A 21,318-nucleotide genomic window follows, 5' to 3' on the forward strand; every position below is an offset into this window, starting at 1 on the left:
ATATATAAACAATTTTGACATACTGTAATGTATCCGGAGATAACATGTTCAATTTCAAAGATATGTCCCATAGCAAAAAAAATTATTAGCACCTGTTAATATTTTCTAAAGTTTTCTTTCCAACTTTAGTTTTCTGTTCAAGCAATCCTCTAGAGACTCGGTTCCTGGAATATTAGGAAGTATTTTCTTCTCCTTTTCCTCATATGATTTGTCAAAAATTTCCAGAGTTTCATTATAAAGATGAAGCTTTATTTTTTTTCCCCTCTTCCATCATTCCATCCTCCTACTTTTTGTAACCAATTCCTTTTCTCATTTAATAAAACAAGGAACTGGCTAGAAAGAAAGATGGATAATGCTAGTTGGGCAGCAGAGAATTCCTTATGGCATAATTACATCTTTCGTATTTACTTCTCACAACAGACCATTGTCTGCTTCAATTCAGAGGCTTGATTCAGAAGACTAGCTGGCATTAGTCGGCTGCTTGGCTTAATCCTCCCAGAAGTAACAATAAATCCACATTATTTATCACTGGGAAATTAATAGCACATCTAATGTCAGCCAGATAGGAAGGGCATAAAGTGGTTTTTTTTCCCACTATCAATCTAACAGTTCCCAGCAGTAATTTAAATGCATCTTTAATGGGGAACATAACTATGTACTATGTATCAAACGTAAATGACAAATGTTCCTCAATAGTGAGAAGTTGGAAAACAAAGGGACAGAAGAAATGTACCATAGGCAAGCAAGTTTCTGATTTCAGTTCCTTCATAATGAAACTCAAATGAGGGACCAAATTAGTGTAGATTTTACTCCGTGTTATAGTTCAAGTTATTTTTAATCTTCCTTGATAATTGCAGCTGTTGATATGAAAACATATAGCAAAATTAAACAGATTCTGCAAGCATACAAACGGCCATAGAAACTTTCCTCATTAAGTTGGTTCCCACATTGCACTGCGCCTAAATCCAGGGTAACAAAACACATTTGTTATGGCCCTATAACATTCTATGCCAAATAATCCACACAGGTACCCCTTTATCACAGCTGAGACTAGAATTTCCATTGCTAAGTGAAGCTGCTATTAACATTTACCACCAGATTTTGTGACTTTTTGCTATTTTCATCATTGACATTGTTTTTCAGAAGTTGGCTGGGAAAAAAATCTCAAATGGTGATCACGTGACCCTCAGATGCTGCAACCATTGTAAATACATTATAATTGCCATGCGTCCAAATTTTGATCACATGACGCTGGGAATGCCACGACAGACATAATTGCAAAGACCAGTTGTAAGCCGCTTTTTTCACTGTCATTGTAATTTTGAACGGCCACTAAATGAGTACTTGTAAATTGAGGATTGCCTGTAGGATGCTTTGATAAAAATGGCCTGGTTTGTAGATGTTAAAATAACACACTCAATTACAAACTGACCTAATCCAGTGTGGTGTACGAATATATAATGTTGTCAATAAAATTAAAATGCATGGAAGAGTTGTACATTCATATAGATCATGAGGACTTCCATTCCCAGGGTTCCCCAGTTAGCAGGTTTGAAGTCCACACATCTTAAAAGTTGCCAAGTTTGAAAAACACTTCTCTATATTTTCTATTCTTCAATCTTTGGGTCAGGGAAAAAAAATTGCAGCTTTTTTTTTTATTTTGCATCTCATTCACTTGTTTATAATAAAAACTTTTAATGGGATGTGGAATTGCCTGCACACTGCTGCATATAAAACCTTCAGGCATCGGCCAATTCTGGCACCTCCTAATATGAAATGTTGACATTCGTGGCTGCTAGAACAAAACAAATGTGATTTAATTCCTGGCAGGAAACCGATACTCATACAGTTGCAATGTGTTTGGGGCAAAGATGGACATAAAAGTGGAAGAGTAATCAAATAAAGGCAGTCAAGAACTAGAAGCAGTAGTATATTGCTATTTCCTAACCAGCCTAATGAAAAAGGGACTGGGAACTGGGGGAGGGGTGGTGGTGGAAATCTTGCCTTTGCCCGGAAAAAAGAAACCTTTGGAGAATTCAAGTTACAGATATCATGGCATTACCACAGACTATTAAATGCTTCTGAATTAGATAAATTGACATTGTGTTTTGTATCCTACAAAGACTTAACAATTTAGCTTGCTGTTATTATTCAAAATACTATACTTTTCTATCCAAAGTCAAAGACTTCACTGGAAGAGATGAATTGTATGTTGTCTCTGTAGAAGATATATAACTGCATTGACTGCTAGAATCTTAAGACTAAGTTAAATGTTATTGTTTTTTAATATAGCCTTTGGATTAAGAAGCAGTGTCGAGATGTGGTTTAGCCACCACTTGTACTGTATTTCCCGTTGACATGATTTACTTACTAATTTTTCAGATCCTGAAATGGGAAGAGTTGCAAAGCAGGACAATTCTAACCAGAACATCTCTTCTGCTCCCATTTTTTCACAGCATTGCTATGAAAATACTATTATAGTATTATTCTATGCTATAGAATAATACTATAATAGTATTATTACCGTGTTTCCCCAAAAATAAGACCCTGTCTTATATTTTTTTGAACCCTGAAATAAGTGCTTGGCCTTATTGCCATGTGCTCAAAAGCCCGATTGGGCTTATTATCAGGGGATGTCTTATTTTGGCGAAAACAGGTTATACTACTTCATAATATGTCACAGTATATCATACTGTGAGAATATGTTCATAGTAGGTGTAAGCATCTGCTATGATGTAATCGTACTAATGCATGATATGTGTTAGACCTGCCACGCCTTAAATCTCTAAATAAAAATGATCCTTGGCTCCACTTGTTAGTTTATTAGAGATCAATGCATTGCAATATTGCAAAGTCAGAACTGAAAATTGCATGCCAAAATCCCTAACTTCTACTTTTCCATTCCTTAACTGTCTCTCATTGCCCACCTTAGAGTAACCAATATTCAATAATCAGGTTCAGGCAAGAGATTTTCATAACAGTCAGTCCAAGCGATGCTTGGTATACGCCCTCCCCTCTTTCTTCCACAGCTGGGTGACCTTGAGGCAGCATCTCAAGGAGATACAGCATTTACTTTCATTTCTTGAAGTATTCCGTCCTTCATCCACACTTCCAGCAGTTCATGGCAGTCTATCAGTGTATAGCAGCAAAGTACAACCAAGCATAAGGTGGCAGCTGACACTATTGCCTTCAGATAGGAGGGCCTGCAAAATACAGGTAGTCCCTCAATTTACAACCGTTTGTTTAGGGACTGTTCAAAGTGCTGATGGCTGCTTTTCATACAACTGCTGCAGTATCCCCATTATAACATAATAAAAATTCAGATGCTTAGCAATTGGCATGTATTTATGATGGTTGCACTATCCTGGGATCATGTGATCACCATGTAGGATCTAGATTGTTCGGGGCAATATGCTGACTGTAAACCCCTTAGATAGGGCTGAAAAAGCACTGTGAAGCAGTATATAAGTCTAAGTGCTATTGCTATTTACAAGCTGCATTTGGCACAGTGGTTGGAGTGCAATTCTGCAGGCTACTTCTGCTGACTGCCAGCTGCCTGAAATTTGGCAATTCGATTCTCACCAGGCTCAAGGTTGACTCAGCCTTCCATCCTTCTGAGGTTGGTAAAATGAGGACCCAGATTGTTGGAGGCAATATGCTGACTCTGTAAACCGCTTAGAGAGGGCTGTAAAGCACTGTGAAGCGGTATATAAATGATATCAGTCAGCTTCCAATAATCAAAGTTAACCCAGATTCACTGAATGACCAGAAGATTGACTTAATAACTGCAGTGAATCACTTTAACTGTGGCAGAAAAGGTCATAAAATGTGGGAAAATCCGCTTAACAATTATCTTACTTATCAACAGAAATTTTGGGTTCAATTGCAGTCATAATTTATAATTTATAATTTAATAACATAACAGCATTTAACATCCAGCTGCCTGCAATTACTGCGAGTTCAATTCTCACCAGACTCAAGGTCGACTCAGCCTTCCATCTTTTCTAAGGTGGGTAAAATGAGGACCCGGTTTGTGGGGGCAATAAGCTGACTTTGTATAAAATATACAAAAGTATGAAGGCTATTGCTTAACGCATTGTAAGCCGCTCTGAGTCTCCGGAGAAGGGCGGCATATAAAAATAAAAATAAATAAATAAATAAATAAGTCGAGAGCTGCCTGTAAAACGATTCTAGCCAAAACATTTTTGTCCCATTTTTCCCCATAGCAGTGAGGATGTAGAAGCAGCTGGGAAGATACTCAACCCATTCCTTCTGCCCCCTTGTGACTGATTAATTGTGTAACAACAAAAAAAGAGAGTATAGTTGGTAAACTGGTTACCAAAAAGGTAGGCATGCAATAGGCCAAAATGGCAGCTAATATGACTAGGATTTGGCATGTTATCTGAAATTGGACTGATAATTAATGATTTATCTATACTTAATGCTAAAGTTGATTTATATGCTGTATATCTAAAAGTGATGTATTGTGACCACCCCCAAAGCTGCACCCACCTGTGAAATCCAGATTTGAGTGTATTTGCCCTGGTCCGAGTTCATGAGCACCTTGTCCATTACACCATATGAATACCATCAATAGCTCAGATAGTAAGTTGGCACACAATCCATTTTCCCCCAAAAGAGTAACAGCAGTACATGTTAACTAATCTCTTCCTAGGCTGATGGTTCTGACAGTATATTACATTAGAAATAAATATAAATCATAGTGAGGAAGATAAGAGGAGAAGGAATCCTATTAGAGATAGTAAAAAATTAATACTTTTTTAATAAAAAGGAACAGCTAATACTTGTCTTTTGTAATTAGGCAAGATTTCTTGGATGCTGTCAAGATATAAAAGTGTACTTCTTACCCACAGATAAGACCTTTATGTGCCATATAAAGAAATCCAACTGGATTATGAAACCTTCAGGATAAATAAATTGTGTATTCTAGCAATTAAGGCACTAGACTAGCAGTGGAGATCACAACTGTAAGTCACCCTTGACCTTAAGAGTCCATTTTGGGTCAGTCCATACTCAATCTCTTTTACAGGTTCTTTTCCTGAAGAACAAGAGGGGAGTTTCCTCAGTTTTCATATTTGCAGGTTTTATTTCCTAGAAGGCATTCATGCAGTAATTAATCTTTACAATAATAAATATAATTAAAAGCTCCAACATTAAAACTTAGCAGTGTGTGATAGAAGCTACAAACACTGTTTTTCAAAAATATTATTGAATGGATTTTTATACTGACATTTTCAAGATAAGGTACAGAGAAGAGAATATATGTAGTTCAGGGTTGAACTATGGGGTTCTTTTTGCCCTCTGAGCTTGTTTTCTTGCAGACATTTCTTTATCCAACTAGGTAACATCATCAATGCACCGAAGATTTATCTAATTGGGTAATGAAATATCTGCAAGACAACCAAACTCAGAGAACAAGAATAACCCTGCAAAGTACATAACTACATAATCAGGACTAAGTATGGACAAAGGCATTGACTGTATTATTGGATACCTCTGGCATGAGTAGGATAGAGGTGGTCCATGTCCATCCTTGTTCTTCATGACCTCTCAGTGCCTTTCAATACTATTGATCATGAAATCCTTCTGGATTTGTTTTGGAAGCTGGGAATGGCCAGCAGGGTTTTCTGCTAGTTCTCCTCCTTCCTTCAGAATAAGTTCCACTCAATGTTCATAATGGATGGAGAGAGATCCAGCTGGTGGCCCCTTCTTTTTGTGGTGCCTCAGGGTTCCATGCTCTCTCCTGTCCTATGTCTACATGACGTTTGTGGTATCCTCAACATGATGTCTGGTTGTGTATCTCCACCACCATGCTGTCTGAGTGATGCCTAGGTTTTGTCTCAGTGCTTGGAGGCCTGGATGGGATGCAACAGATTTAGCTCAATCCAAGCAAGATCAAGATTCCAGACGACTTTCTATTTTGAATATAGATTGGATCACGCTAGCTTAGACATTCAGTGTGCAAACTGGCAATTCTTTTAGACTCATAGCTCCTATTCAAAGAGCAAGTGGCAACTATAGCTAGAAAACTTTTTGCACAGCTTAGGTCTATGTGTTAGTTGCAGTCATTCCTGGACTTGGAAGGCCCTGCTCACAGTCTCTTGTGACCTTCAGATTGGACTGCAATGACGTTTACACAAGGTTGCCCTTGAAGATGGAAATACCAACTGGTGCAAAATGCAGTGGTGCAGGCAGTTCCTGGTGCATGTGACACCACTGTTCTGTGAGCTGCATTAGCTTCTGGGTGCTATTCAAGGTGTGATCATCACCTTTAAAGCCCTTTGTGGTTTAGGACTGAGTTACTTACAGGACTTTCATTTCCCAATTGTTTCTACTCATCCTATCCCATATGGCAGGAAGGGCATGCTTCCAGATGTTTTCAACTAGGAAATGTCAACTGGTGAGGCTCAAAAAAGAGTGTTTTCTGCTGTATCATCCAGCCTTTGGAAAATCAGTCCTCCTAAAATCAGATTGGCCCCATCCCTGTAGGCCTTTTGCAAGGCCTTGGAAATTCAGCTTTGTGCTGAAGCCTAGGGCCTGGGTGTGCCTCTTGATTGAATGGTTTATAGATTAGATTGTGCCCTGTGTGGCTATCTATTTTTATTTTTGTTTAAAGTCCATTTTGTGTTTTCATTTTATTTTAATCTGCCTGGAGTCACATAAAAGTGGGATGGGTAAAAATAATAAAGGTGGGATATGAGTAAATAAATAAAAATCAAATAAATAAATAAGCAACGTGTTTAATTTTAATCTAGTTTTCCTTCACAGATGCTGTGAAGAAATTTAATTTTAATCTATTCTTTCTACACAGATGGGGAAGATGTTATAAAGATTAGAGGATATTCATTGATAAAACTATTATACAGAGACTATGTCTAAAGTAAGGAAAAGAAAAGGCTAGGTTTTGGAATCACCAGGGACTTTGTAAAATTCTTATAGGCCAGGATGTTATTCAACATTATTTTAATGCAACAAAACCAAGCATATATTTAGTGACACTTAGTTAAAAATTCAAGTACTTGAAATCTTAGTGTAAACTCATTAACCTTTTCCCGCTGTGAGTTTAGACAGCCTGGTTCGTAGTAACTTTTTTTCACAATTTGAGTTGTCAAATATGTGATCATATAAATTAAAACTGACTTAATAAAGTAGCCTTTAGTTTTTCTCTTCCTAAGTGGGTGCCTGCATGGAAAGGGGGAGGGTTTTAAAACTTATTCCTGCCTTCTAAGACAAATCCAATCACAGTGAAGTAATGGCTACATGATCCATTATTTCATAGATAAAATGAATAGAACAGAACAGATCAGAGTTGGAAAGGACCTCGGAGGTCTTCTATTCCAGCTCCCTACTCAAGCAGGAGAACCTATACAAATCAGCATAAGAATAACCAGCCAATCAGAATTATCCCTTTTCCAAGCTGGCTTCTAAACAGAGTAACTTGGAAATACCATCATTGGTTTTACAGAGCAAGGGCACGTTTACATAGGAGCTAAATCCTGCCGAACAAACAGTAAAATGCCTAGGAATGAGCTACAAGGATGCCTAACGGTGAAAACAGTTGTTCAATTTATAAATTAAAACAAGTTGCACAACATATTCCATTTTTTATTTATTTGATAAGCAGCAGTATTGTGTTCGTCTTTTTTTACATCTCAGTGTAGATACAATTATTATGTTATCTGCCATATTACAATATTTAGTCTGTTTTAAGTTTGTGTTTTAAGATACATTAAAAAAAACATCAACTGCAAACGTGGGAGGATGGAGAGGTGAAAGGGGAAGAATGGTATCCAACCAAAATTTCCACATTTCAGCAAGACTTCACTCATTCTCTTAATAAAGTTTTAAGAAATGTCATAATGACATGAGCTCGGGATATCTATAGGCTTTTTTTCTTCACTGACGCTCAAGATGTGGCACTGGTGATGTTGTAAACAGCAGAAAAAACAGGAGCTGCCAAGTGACCAGTTATGGAGGCACCACAGACCTGCTTATTTTCCCCACAGAACACACCAAGCAGAGACAGAAACGATCTCCTTACAGCCGTATCTGCAGAATATTAAACTCATGCTACGTAGCTGTACTCATCTGCCGAGGCCTGGCTCCGTTCAATGTACTGTTTGTCTATCAGAACTTCAATACACTTCTTAATCATGCTGATACTTGGGTTAAACCTAGCTCTTGATTGGCTAATTACCTGTGCAAAGGAGAGAAGAAAGAAAACCTGATGAAAATGCTGCCTAATGAAAGGAGATGGGTGGGTGGGGGGGGGCAAACTTCAAAACTAAGCCAAGTTTATATATTAAACACAGATTCATTTTTCTCAAAATTGCAGACCAGTTTGTGTTATTTCTGGAGCAAGTGAAGAGTTTGGGAGCAAAGTTCCTAATTCATGCAAAGGCAGCAATGACTAGGATCACAACTTTTGGAAAATCACTTTTGTGAAGAAGAAAAATATTACCAATCGATTCACGCTCGGATACTAATATGCCATGTGTCTCCGTAATAGGCTCAGAATTGTGCATAAACAGAATCACTAGATCAAAGCCATTTACGTTCAAGAGTCATCAACAATCTTTCCGATGCAACATATTTTAAGCTGGCGAGTTGATGGAGGTTAAACAGTACTAAGCATGACACTACACATCATAAAGTATGTATCTGTAACCCGCTACAGATAGTCTGTGCTTAATGACTTGTCGCTTAGTGACCGTTTGAAGATATGAAAACTCTTTTCCCCAAAAGCTTGTTACAATCTGATTCTGGAGCTGTACGTACTCTCTTTGACGGTGGTCAAATGATTGCATTTCAGGAGTTTAGCAACCGTCTGACCATTATGATTTTTTTGCCGCTTTATGGTTTTTTTCAGTCGTTTTCCATCAAAAACTATTGATAATACATTGATTTGCTTAACAATCATGGTGTTCACTTATTGAGAGCCAGAAAAAGTTGTAAAATTCGGTGCCTTGACTAATTACTTACAACAGAAAATTCCAGATTCCATTACAGTCGTAAATCGAGGACTACCTGTATTCTATAGCCAGGGTCAAGCATGTAACATGGCACACCTTATTTCAACTGGCACAGGACAACCACCTTATTTCAATTGGCCCAGCTAACCACCCAACTTAACAAGATTTCTATTTGCCAAGTGGCACATAATCTTACCTCCTGAATAAGAGCATTGTGTCGCAACAACTTTCGTGCTTTCATGATGCGGACAATTGCAGCTTGAAGGTACATTTTCCTATCTTCATCTACAGCGCTCCTGGTTTGCTCCATTTCCTGCAATACAAGACCGTATAATTCAGTGGGTTAGGAGCTGAGATCACCTGCAGAGCCAGGCTTATTCAAATGGTGTAGTCTTTTGTCATCCGGATGAAAACGATTCTTTTCTTAATAAACTATATGGAAAAAGCTAATCCTCTGACAGTCTTAGAAATTAAAGGAAACATGAATAAGGGACTGCGGGGAACCTTTGCTTTAGCTTCTTTTGCAGAGTTTAAACCACTGTTTTCCAAAGTTGACAACTTTAAGATCTGTGGACTTTAATTCCCAGAATTCTCCAGTCAGCATGGAAATTGAATCATCTTAAAGTTTTGCCTAGTTTGATAAACGCTAGTTTAAATAAAGAGGTTGACAGCTAAAGATAGATCTGAGTAGGCCATACTTGTTTGATCCTGTAAAGCAAGGGTGTCAAACTCAACTTCATTGAGGGCCGCATCAGACCTTGGGGGGCTGGGGGGCATGGCCAGGGGTGCGTGGCCAGCTCATGGCCTCCCCAAGTTACATTTTCGCTAGCAGAGTGTTGCAGGAGGCAGTCGCGACCCAAAACGAAGCTCAGCAGGGCCGCATGCACCCCTCCCAAGCTCCCTTTTTGCTGGCAGAGGCACTGTGGGCCGGTCCTTCACTGTTTCCAGGGCCAGATCTAAGCGCCCCATGGGCCATATTCGGCCCCTGGGCCTTGAGTTTGACACCCCTGCTGTAAAGCAACTTTTCTGAAGTAATTTCATTGGGACAACATGCCAGTTATTTTGCAATTTAGCTTCCAAAGGTACTCAAATCCAGGCAATATGATGCAGACCTTAAGTAAATCTCTTAGCTATTATTATAATTCAGAGCTTTAAACAAACTATGCCTATGTTCTTACAAATTCTGGATTCACTGAATATTCCTAAACCCTGTGGTAGAAATCCAAATAATGTACTATATAGAGATAGAACACCAAGAATTCTGCTTTCCACTTTGTGATAAAATGAAGTCACCACCGAGTCTTTTTCTGCAGCTCTGTATAAGCTCAAAAGAGATATGCCACTGAATTACCAAGCTGCTAGATGCAACTACAAGAGAGAATTACTATTTTGTGTTTACCTTCTGGGTTTCCTGGGATTATCAGGGGATGATGGAAAGGAGAATGCTGAACTAAATGAACCACTAGCCAGATTCAGTTCAGCTCATCTTTTAATCAGAACCAGAAAGATTCCAGACACAATAAAATTATGAATATTATGGAACTATCATTGAAGATGAAAAAGAATTGATAATTTTAAGATCTTAAACAAAGACACTTATTTTACTGTTCTTTAAATCTGACTATCAGATTATAAAATCTGAAATGAAATCAACAAGAATACTTTTTCAGAAGGTGAAGTAGAGTGCTGCTGAATTTAAAGAACAAAATAAAAATTGTTTTCCCCCTTGCATACATTGAAAAACAGAAAATACTTTTGAGGAAACATGGTCAGACACCTTAAAAACAAGGAGTGATTGCAATCATCTTAGAGAAGCTTACCGCCTAATAAGTACATTTAGCATTTCTTTGCCAAAGACTCTTATCGGATCAGTGGAGTAATAAGTACAATGTGATACTTGTTATGAAATTGAAGTTCAAGACACATTAATTCTTAGCTGCTCTAGATATTTCCTAAAACATATGGCTAAAGGGAATGACATTCCAAGTTTATTTTATACTTTTGAGGTTGCAGTCATTATTAACATGCTGAAGTAACCAGGACTGTTAGCTATACAGAACCAATGAGACCTCAAGTGATCCTCTGAAAAAGAAATTCTCAGCCAATCTCCACTAATAATGGGTTCCGGGAAAAGCATTTTATTATACAACAAATAGCACAATAACTACGTTTGAAATCGGTTAAAACAAATTAATGTAAAAGTTAGAATTCAGAAAGTATTTTCAATATGACAAAAACGTTCTTTGAACAGAAAATAAAACTATTTGAAGATAAACGTATAATATATAGTGGCAATATCATTTTGACTATCATTTCCAAAACAGGCTAATTTTATTGGCTAATAAAATTAATTTTAGATAGTGGCAGTGAAATAATTATTAGTAATGCTGTGTTACAAATATCTGGTGTGAACTATGTTGACAATGTAATTAATATTACATTAATGTATTAATTATCATAATGCTCTTGAATAGTGTTACTAGTTTAGAAATAGACCCAAATCAGAAGTAAACAAATAAATAAAATACAAAATAGGTGTCTTGTGGGGGAACCTACATACCCCTTGTAAGTTAAAGGGAAATGATAAATAGAACTTAATAGAACAGTGGAAGCAAATCTGAGAAGATGTTTTGAACAAAAACAGACAGTAAAGAAAATAAATGAATAACTAATGTCATAATCTTATTGGGGGATAAATACCACTGAACATATGGGCACTGATCATATAGGCTAGTAGTATAAAGAATGAAATAAATATAAAATAAACAGATAAAGCTGTCCAAATTTACTAACAACATCCACAGGTAGCAGAAACCACCATGTTGCTTACTTATAAGCAATAAACAATTCTGGTTCCTTGCGGTGTCTGGAAGTGGTAAATGGATCTTACCTTGCACTAAAAATGCATAGGGTTGCATTTCCAAAAAAGATTCCAAGTTATGTCAAAGAGTAGAGAATAGGTAGTTTTCACCAGATGAAATGAAAAAGAACCAAGCAGCAATAAATCAGAAAACAGAATATGCTATTTTTCATGTTTGTTTTTTATGGCTGTTAATTTTGAAAAGACACACATTAAGAAATATTTCTGATTCTCCCCTCTAAAATATATTTTCCTTCTCATTTAGTGTTTTATTACTTAATTGTATTGAATTACTGAAAAAAATCCTGAATTCGCCTTCAATTGCCCCAAACCTTCAGGAATATAAAAAAATTAAAAATTAGAAAAGCTGGTTAGGTAGAAGTGTTAAACAAGCTGCTTTTTAATTATTTATTTCTGATATTATTAGTGAATGTTTGATGTAGTTTTAAAGAAGACCTGCTAAAAGTAATAGAATTTGTTAATCATGATGTCAATGGGCTTCCTCTACATATTATTAACTGGGGATCCAACCCAAAGTTGAGACAATTCAACTAGAAAGAGGAATGTCAAAAAGTATGCTTACAGATAGTTAATTTCACAAAGTCTCCAACTATTTTCAAGTTTCCGTTTCAATAAGTGTCAACCCTAAAACTGTTGCCTGGGCTTACCTGCTAATCAATGTCAGAACTGGTTAGTACTGGGATAACGAAGGACTTTAATATAGACTAGCCTTGGAAGCCCATAAATAATTTTGGAAGAAAAGAATGCCAAGAAAGCTGTACAGAAACATCCAGAAGTTGAGCTTGACTTAAAAGAGATGTTATTCAGTGTTAGATCCCTCATGGAATAGTTTATATGTTGTTATTGACACTAACAATACTTGCCTGGGGGGTGTCTTTTTGCATTGAAGTAGTGATTTTAAATTTCGTTCGTTTACTGCTAAAATTCATATTTAATGAAAAAGTGGACTCTGCCTCTATATCCTCCTGCAAGAAAGAAAAAGAGTGGGTTTTTTTCCTCCTTTCACACATGCATAAATGATGCCAAACATATCAAAGACTTGTCGGTTTAAGGAAGAACATCTTGCTTTGAAAATCTGTGCTTGCATATGGATTACATCTCCACTGATGAAATGTAAACATATCGCTACTTATTCAATTTGGCAAGTCTGAACTACTTCAATTATCTACAGAGCATCTTGGATGCCCAAAATAATGAAGGTAATACATATGTTTTCAAACTCAGCCCAATATAATTCTTTCAATAAAAGAAACACAGAAACATTCAGGTTAGTAGGATTAACATATAGTAAATGTGATCTTTTGGGAAAGTATCTTTTGGCTACAGAACAGAATATTTTACAGCTAAGAGGCCCTTAACAAAACAGCATCTCTTTCGAGGTAACTTCCTTTCAATCTATTGGATAGAAATAACATTAAGGGTAGGTTTAAATTAGTGACAAAAGATACATTTCAATACTACCATTGGCTCTACGACTGCATTTACACCATAATTTGTAAAATATCGATCAATAATATGTATTCAGTCAATAATCAGAAAAATTTAACAAAACAAATAAAAACAGAGTAAAACAAATAAATACAATAACAGACTAACAATAGCAAAGTAAATAATGGAATATAAGATTAACTCCTCAAATGCTACATTAATACAATTTCTACCCAGGTGGTAGATCTAAAGTAGGGCTGTCAAACTCCTGGCCCAGATGTGTCACATGCTGACCATGCCCGGTTTAGTGAAGAGGAAAAAAGTTCTGATACGTCATGTGACACCACCGTGACAATGTGAGTTTGACACCCTTGAACTAAACTATTAATAGGTATAAAATAAAAATATTCCCTATAATTAATCATTAAAAGGTAAAGGTTCCCCTCGCACATATGTGCTAGTCGTTCCCGACTCTAGGGGGCGGTGCTCATCTCCGTTTCAAAGCTGAAGAGACAGTGCGGTCCGAAGACGTCTCCATGGTCATGTGGCTGGCATGACTCAACGCCAAAGGCGCACGGAACGCTGTTACTTTCCCACCAAAGATGGTCCTATTTTTCTACTTGCATTTTTTACATGCTTTCGAACTGTTAGATTGGCAGAAGCTGGGACAAGTAACGGGAGCTCACTTCGTTATGCAGCACTAGGGATTCGAACCGCTGAACTGCCAACCTTTCAATTGACAAGCTCAGCGTCTTAGCCACTGCGTCCCCTTAATTAATCATTAAGATGTATCAAATCAAGTAGTATTTTACAACAAAAGATAAATATTTATTTGATCTAGAATAAAAAGATTGAGCTATGCACTTATAAAGAATGGTTTTAAATCCTGAAGGAGAAGGTTCCTGTAAAATCTATATGATCTCCAAGGGAATTTGAGATACGATATAGAGCAACCTAACTGTAAAATTCACAAGGCAGTAACAGGTGTGACACAGTTTCAATGTCCTCGTCATCACATGGGCACAATTTCTAGAGTAATCTGCAACTAGGTGAGCTCATATGATATGTCATGCTAATTTACATGCCATGTGAAAGGATGCATGCAGCATGTTAAGCTAATACCAAACAGTTTAGTATACCACTCAATTTATGAATGACACAATGGTAATTTTCTTTTCTTGGATAATTTAATCTTGGTATCTCATAGTTTCACAGAGGTCCCGGGCATCTCTGTGCTATAGTAGAGCACGCAAACAAGTCATTAAAGTATATGCACCATGTTTCCCTGAAAATACGACCTACTCCAAAAGTAAGTCCTAGCTTGATTTTTACACATGTGCCCAATATAAGCCCTACTCCCAAATTACTACTCCCAAGCCCTAATTAAAACCCTGCCCACTCTAAGGTGCATGAGTAAAAATTAAGCAAGGATGAGGATGGAGTGGTGGTGGAGCTGCCATATTACTTACCTCTGGACAGTTGTAGCCAGGCCTCGCACACCTCGGTTATTTTTTCTGCAACTGGCAAGGCTTTCCTGAAGGCCCCTGTAGCCGATAACAGAGCTCCGGATCAATCTGGAGCTCTGTTATCAGCTGCAGAAGCCTTCAGGAAAGCCTTGTTGGCCTTGCCAGCCAAAGAAGTTCCTCTAACAGCGAAAAGGAGGCCAGGGGCGACACATGCAAGTGAGGTGAGTCAATGGATGACCCCCCCCCCCCCCCCAAAAAAATAAGTGCCTTTTTTGGTGGCAAAAAAAATGTAAGACAGGATCTTATTTTTGGGGAAACACAGGTATCTGTGGTGACTTCTGAGTCATTTTCAAGTGTTCCTGAGTTAATACACAGAGAACTGCAATTCTAAAGTGTGACCAATGGCATTCTTAGGGGTTGCCCCTCCCTTTCTCTTTCTTTTATGAACAGCAAGTTTTTAAAATAAATCTTCAAAGATCTATGAATTTCAAGTCCTTTGCCAAGTACATCACGTCTGTGTTCAAGAAGCTTAAAAAGCATTTGGGTGGTTTATAGAAATGTGAAGGATGGAAAATGATAAGCACATCAATAACACTTTTAAGCAGTTATGTACAAACAAGTATTTCAAATCTACTGAACATATTTTTATGTACAGGCTGCGGGGGCAAGAGTGGCAGGAAACAACAATTCAGCCCTATTAAAAAACATCTTATACACATCTTAACAAAACAAAAACAAAAAACCCACCCTGGTTTAGGTAAAATGGCTAATTAAATTGCTTTGATGTCTGGAATCGTGGCCCCTAACCTTTTGGGTGCTAGGGACTGGTTCTGTGGAGAGAGGTTTTTCCAAGGCCCGGAGGGGATGTGATTTTACGTGCTGCCTGCATTATGCAGATGGAGCTTTGCTTGTTTACACGGCCCAGTTTCTGACATGCCATGGCCCAATGCCAGTCCATGGAACAGAGTTGGGGACCCCTGGTCTAGGAGACCTTTTTTATTTAAAAAGTAAATTCAATATAGAATATAATTTTAACTTTACGCCATTCTTGGACTACAGTCTTATACACAGAATCATGCTATCTCCCAAATTTAAAACTTCATATCTTAATGTAAATGTATGCTTTACATTAATGCTTTACTATCTATAGTCTTTCTGAACTGAACCGAGTAACAAGTATTCTTAACTTAAAGCTCAATAGGGGGACATGCAAATTTTTGGTCAGAAATTGGCTATGAAGTATCTTACAATATTATAAGCTTCTTTTTTAATTTACTAATTTTCATTAAAGAGGTTTTTCTCAAAGGAAAATCTAATATATATTTAAAGAAAAAGAAAGAAAAGTAATGTGAATAAGAAATAAAAGACAGAAAAGAAAAAAGATATGAAGAAATGATTTCTTTACAGCAATTATAAATACATTTTCATTTTATCCTCCCTATAGTTATATAATTATAGAATATATTTGCTTTGTAATAGTTCAATTTTGTTGCTAATCTCTCTGTATTTCTCTACCTGTACCTGTTTTTCTTATTTGTACCATCTATTATTCCTATTTTTTCAAAACATAATAGAAAAATGTCCCCCCTCTCAAATGTGTTTTTTTTTTTTTTGTGTGTGTGTGTGTGTGTGTGTGTAACTTACCTTATCTGAGTCATGGTTGATCATTTTGACATCAAGTAAGGATTTGATAGTTTTGGTTAGTTCCTTTTCATTCATTTGTGTGCTATCCTGGAGCTCTTTGTAACTGACGATTTCGCTATTGTTAAAGGCCAGCAGCACTGCCATTTGGTAGGTGGTAACCATGGCTACATAGGGCTTGGACAAATAATTCATTTTGACCTCACCTGCAAATTAAGTATAAGGCGGATGAATTAACAGAATAAAAACCTCAAAATTATTAATAAAGCCTCACTTTGTTCCTCCAAGTTGGCAGCAGGAAGGAAGCAATATTTGATCCAAGGGTACAGCAAAACAAGAACTGAATTTGAAAGACTGTCTTGAGGAAAGATTAGATTTTTAAAAAGATTACTATAGGTAGTCCTTGACTTACTACCACAACTGAGCCCAAAATTAATGCTGGTAAGCAAGACAGTTGTTTTGCCCCATTTTACAACCTTTCTTGCCAAAGTTGTTAAGTGAGTCCCTGCAGCTGTTAAGTTAATAACATAGATGCTAAGCAAATCTGGCTTTCCAGATTTCCAGACTTCGCTTGTCAGGAGGTTGCAAATGGAGATCACAGGGACTTTGCACCCATCATAAATATGAATCAGTTGCCAAGAATCTGAATTCTGATCACATGACTTTGGGGATCCTGCAACTGTCCTAAGTATGAAAAATAGCTATAAGTCACCTCTTTTCAGTGCCATTGTAACTTTGAGCAGTCATTAAATGAACAGTTGTATGTTGAGGACTAACTGTACTTCGAAAAATACAGAAGCATTTTTTAAAAATTTAAGTTACAATGCTTGATTCAGCTGATCCAAAAGATCAAGAAAGAAAGAAAGAATTTGAATAATTTTTGCATAAGCCGGCACTGTAAAGAACTTGATTGCCATAACCCAGTGCTCCAAACAAAATATAAAGACTCTAAGGTTCCAATCCTGGTGGCTATGTGAATTATTCTTTGGTTTATGGGAATACAGTATGGAAAATGCTAAGCACAACAACTTTGGGCAGAAAGCAGTAGTTTGCCACTATCTTCTTTCATTTTTTTTCTTCCAATACATTTTTTCATTGGAATTTTTTTCCAATTTCCCCGGTCTAGCAATAGCAATAACACTAACACTTATATACCGCTTTACAGCCCTTTCTAAGCGGTTTATAGGATCAGCATATTTCCCTCAACAATCTGGGTCCTATTTTTACCAACCTCAGAAGGATGGAAGGCTGAGTCAGTCTTGAGCCAGTCAGGAATTGAACTGCCGAACTGCTGGCAGCCGGCAGTCAGCAAAAGTAGCATTTAGTACTGCATTCTAACCACTGCGGTTCTTATAATGTCTAATTTACACTCTTTGGGTTCCTTGGTGATCTCTATCCAAATCCTGACTTGGTCAAGCTGTAATTAGGTTCCCCCACACCCTTCAATCAGCCAAAATCAACTACATGTTACCACTTGCTTATGCTTGACTTTTTTCTATGATGCTTTTGTCCTTCCCTCAAACATGTTGAATTTTGGTTCAAACTCAGAATTGCCTGTAGAGGTAGGCCTTTGTTTGAAGTACCAGAATTTCTGTCGCTAAGTCATGTGATCATAAAGTGTAACATCATGTGACTGCATCCGCTTAGTGGGCACAATCCAGACAGTCCCTGTTGCAGTTGTTAACCAAGGATCATAAGGTGTTATGAGAGGACCCTTGTTACTTCCTGCTGGCTTCACAGAAGGTAAAAATCAGCGGGGAAGTCGACAGGAAAGCCTACAAGCGGCTGCTGTGATGTGGCATGAGTGCAGTGGAGCCAGGAATTGACTGCTACCTAGTGAGAGAGGATGTGCAGGGGGCCACTACAGCATAAGCACAGCAAGGCTGCAGCTGGGAGGGAAAGAGTGCCTTGACACCAAGATGCTGTGTGTGCATGTGCTATGGAGCATGAGATCCCTCAGACCATCTTGCAACCTTCCCCACCAGCTTGGTTTTGCTTGTGGAAAACCAACAGTGAAGGTCACAAATGATGATCATGTGATGCTGTACAAGTACAAACTGGTTGCCAAGCAATCAGATCATGATCACGTAACTGGGGAGGTGCTGGGTGGGCCAAAACTTTGTACCACTCCTTCACTACTGTCATGTGATCACTGAACAAGTGGCTACTAACCAAGGATTACCTGCATGCCTAAATCCATTTTTATTATAAGATTTTATTGTTTGCAACCCATACCAATGAAATTTATTTTTTAACTTTTTTCCTGAAAAAAATAATCAATTGAGAATGTAAAATATAAAATTTAAAGCAATTGATTTTTTTAGATAACAATTAGAAGAGATGTAATAAAAATATCCAAGTGAGATGTATTAAGAAAACCAGATCAGCTAAAACAGAGAAAATGATTTAAATTTAAGGTTTCATTATCATCATCAAAACTTCAAAAGAGATGCAGTATACATTTCATCTAAGCAAAGAAAATAAATTTAGTGATGTTTTCAAAAGCTAAGGATCATGTAAATTTATTTTACCTGTGCAAAGATAATGTAACCAGGTAAGTTTCCTTCCACTGAAATGCTGGCTGTAAAATAATTCAAACTGAAAAACAAAATAATTCCTTTGGTCAAATCTATCATGGATTTTAAAAATAATATGTAAAAGCAGAAAAAATATGTTTAAAAACATTAAAAAGAATGACCATATCTGAAACACAACAATCAGCTTAATTAAAAATAACCATTTTAGATAGCCTATCTAAGATCAGAGATGGAATAATTGAATTACACATAGTAAAAATATTCATCTATATACTGTAAAAAAAGTTCCACTTTTGAATGCAGAACCCTGGACAATAAAGCAAAACATAGCTGAATGTCACATCATAGAAACAATGATTTCTTACTATTTCTCAGTGTATATTCATTCACCTTCACGCAGATGAGAAATACTGATTTATTCAAAGCTACCCAAGATGTCTAAAATTCTAATTCTTCTTCCCCAAACTGAAAATCCAAATCTAATTTCTGCCCTGCAAGGTAGCCCAGTCAAGAAGCACAACTAGGAATACTAGCTCTATTTTTATTGTAAAGCTACATTAACAAAATCTTGCAAGATTGAAAGTATCCCCCCCCCACCCCTTTTCTTTTATTTTCCCAAAAATTAGTCAAGGTCTTTTCCGAAAAGATTCCTATGGAAACTTTCCAGTGAGCTGACATATCTTTTACACACTAGTTGTCCAGTCGGTGATCATTTCCAAATCTGTTACAATTTGCTACTCCAGGTAGTCCTCGGCTTACAACTGCAATTGACCCCAAAATTTCTGTGGCTGAGTGATACATTTGTTAAGTGAATTATACCCCATGTTGTGACTTTCTTGCTACAGTTAAAGAATCATTGCAGTTGTTAAGTCAGTAACATGGATGTTAAGTAAATCTTGTTTCCCCATTGACGTTGCTTGTCAGGTGGTTGCAAAAGGTGATCACATGACTCCAGGACACTGCAACCATCATAAATATGAGTCAGTTCACATGACCACAGGGATGCTGCAATGGGCAAAAAGGGTCATAAGTCACTTTTTTAAATGCCATTGTAACTTCAAACAGTCACTAAATGAACTGTTGCAAATGGGATGCCTTACTCTTTTATTCATTGGGCATCTGACACTCCTAAAGACATACCTAAAGAATATGGAAAATGTTCTAGCTCAATTTCTTCTTAGATGACAATTTAAAATAAGTTTATGTATCTCAGTCCTAAAACTGGCAAAAGTTGCAAATTAATTCTCAACAATATGCCACAACTGAGAAAACTGTTATCATAACAAAAACATACAGAGCAGGAACTATAGTACCTCCACTTCTTTAGCTCTTTATTTTAACAGGGCAACCTGTTTTCTGAGAAGATTTAAACAGCACTTAGAACAGTTTGTTCTTTGATGAAAGAAAAATGGAAGAGGCTTTCTACAGATCCTCAAACAACTCCAAAAAGTATTTTGAATCTCTTGCTACACTGATTGCAAAAGGATAAACCTCACATTAATGACATTAATGATGAAATATTTAAAATGTTTATTACATGAGAGCCTATTTAATCTTATAAAACAAGTAAACACACCTTAATTGGTGTTTTAATATATTTTGTATTAAGATACATTTATCACTTGTTACTTATGTTAATAGTGCACTAAATGAAATTAATACCCAGAGTGGAAGTTAATACAATAATATCATTTAACTTCATCAACTGATCTAAATTTTATTCCCAAATCTCAGAATTTAGTATGGGGTGTGTGTCTTCTCCTACTGCTGTTGTGAGATTTAAAAGAAGAAAGAATAAATTTTCTATTTCATAGCTCATTTTCCCCTTCAGGACCTAGCTGAAATGAAGTAAAAAGCAAAAGCAAATTCTAGCTAAATTCAAATAATATTAGCCAATTAACTCTAATCTAGTGACTCAGAAAGGAAACACGTAATTTGATAAACACGTTCTCATTGAGGATCAAGCTAGCTTTTCATTTGCAAAATGTGCAAGGAAGTCAATTAAGAATTTGCTTATTATGCAATTTTACCTAGCTGCAAAGAAGTACACACAAAAAAGCTAAACATTCCCTGAATTTTTCAACAGCTGTCTTGAATGCCCACTAAACATAATGCCACATTTGGACCCCCGATTGGTTTAGTAAGGAATTTAATAGACACAAGAGAAATTTTGGCCAAAATTCTTTGGAAGTTGGCAGCTTTTTCAAGGTTTTAGACAATTACTACTAAGCTTCCTTGCAACTTTTTATTATCAGGTATCATCCCAATATGTTTGAATTGCAATTACTAGGAATGACTCAGGTTGTAGGAGACAATTACAGGAAGTAAGCTCCATTGAATAAAGTTTTTAGAGTAATTAATATACATATTCA

General features: G+C 36.8%; 1 protein-coding gene across 3 annotated transcripts in view; it reads right to left on the bottom strand.

The window, feature by feature from the left end:
- Positions 1-7,617: 7,617 nt before the first annotated feature.
- Positions 7,618-21,318, bottom strand: part of CUL2 (cullin 2) — a 51,443-nt gene continuing 37,742 nt past the window's right edge. For all 3 annotated transcript variants that reach the window (XM_060683833.2, XM_087893022.1, XM_034401996.3), the window contains 5 exons: positions 18,941-19,007; positions 16,413-16,615; positions 12,738-12,839; positions 9,190-9,306; positions 7,618-8,218 (listed from right to left, as the gene is read on the bottom strand). In XM_060683833.2, the coding sequence (XP_060539816.2) occupies positions 8,087-8,218; positions 9,190-9,306; positions 12,738-12,839; positions 16,413-16,615; positions 18,941-19,007 (621 nt within the window). In that variant the 3' untranslated portion in view covers positions 7,618-8,086. The remainder of the gene's footprint in view (positions 8,219-9,189; positions 9,307-12,737; positions 12,840-16,412; positions 16,616-18,940; positions 19,008-21,318) is intronic.

This window comes from Pantherophis guttatus, chromosome 4, assembly GCF_059756535.1.
Source record: "Pantherophis guttatus breed Tessera chromosome 4, ASM5975653v1, whole genome shotgun sequence".
NCBI classification, from domain to species: domain Eukaryota; kingdom Metazoa; phylum Chordata; class Lepidosauria; order Squamata; family Colubridae; genus Pantherophis; species Pantherophis guttatus.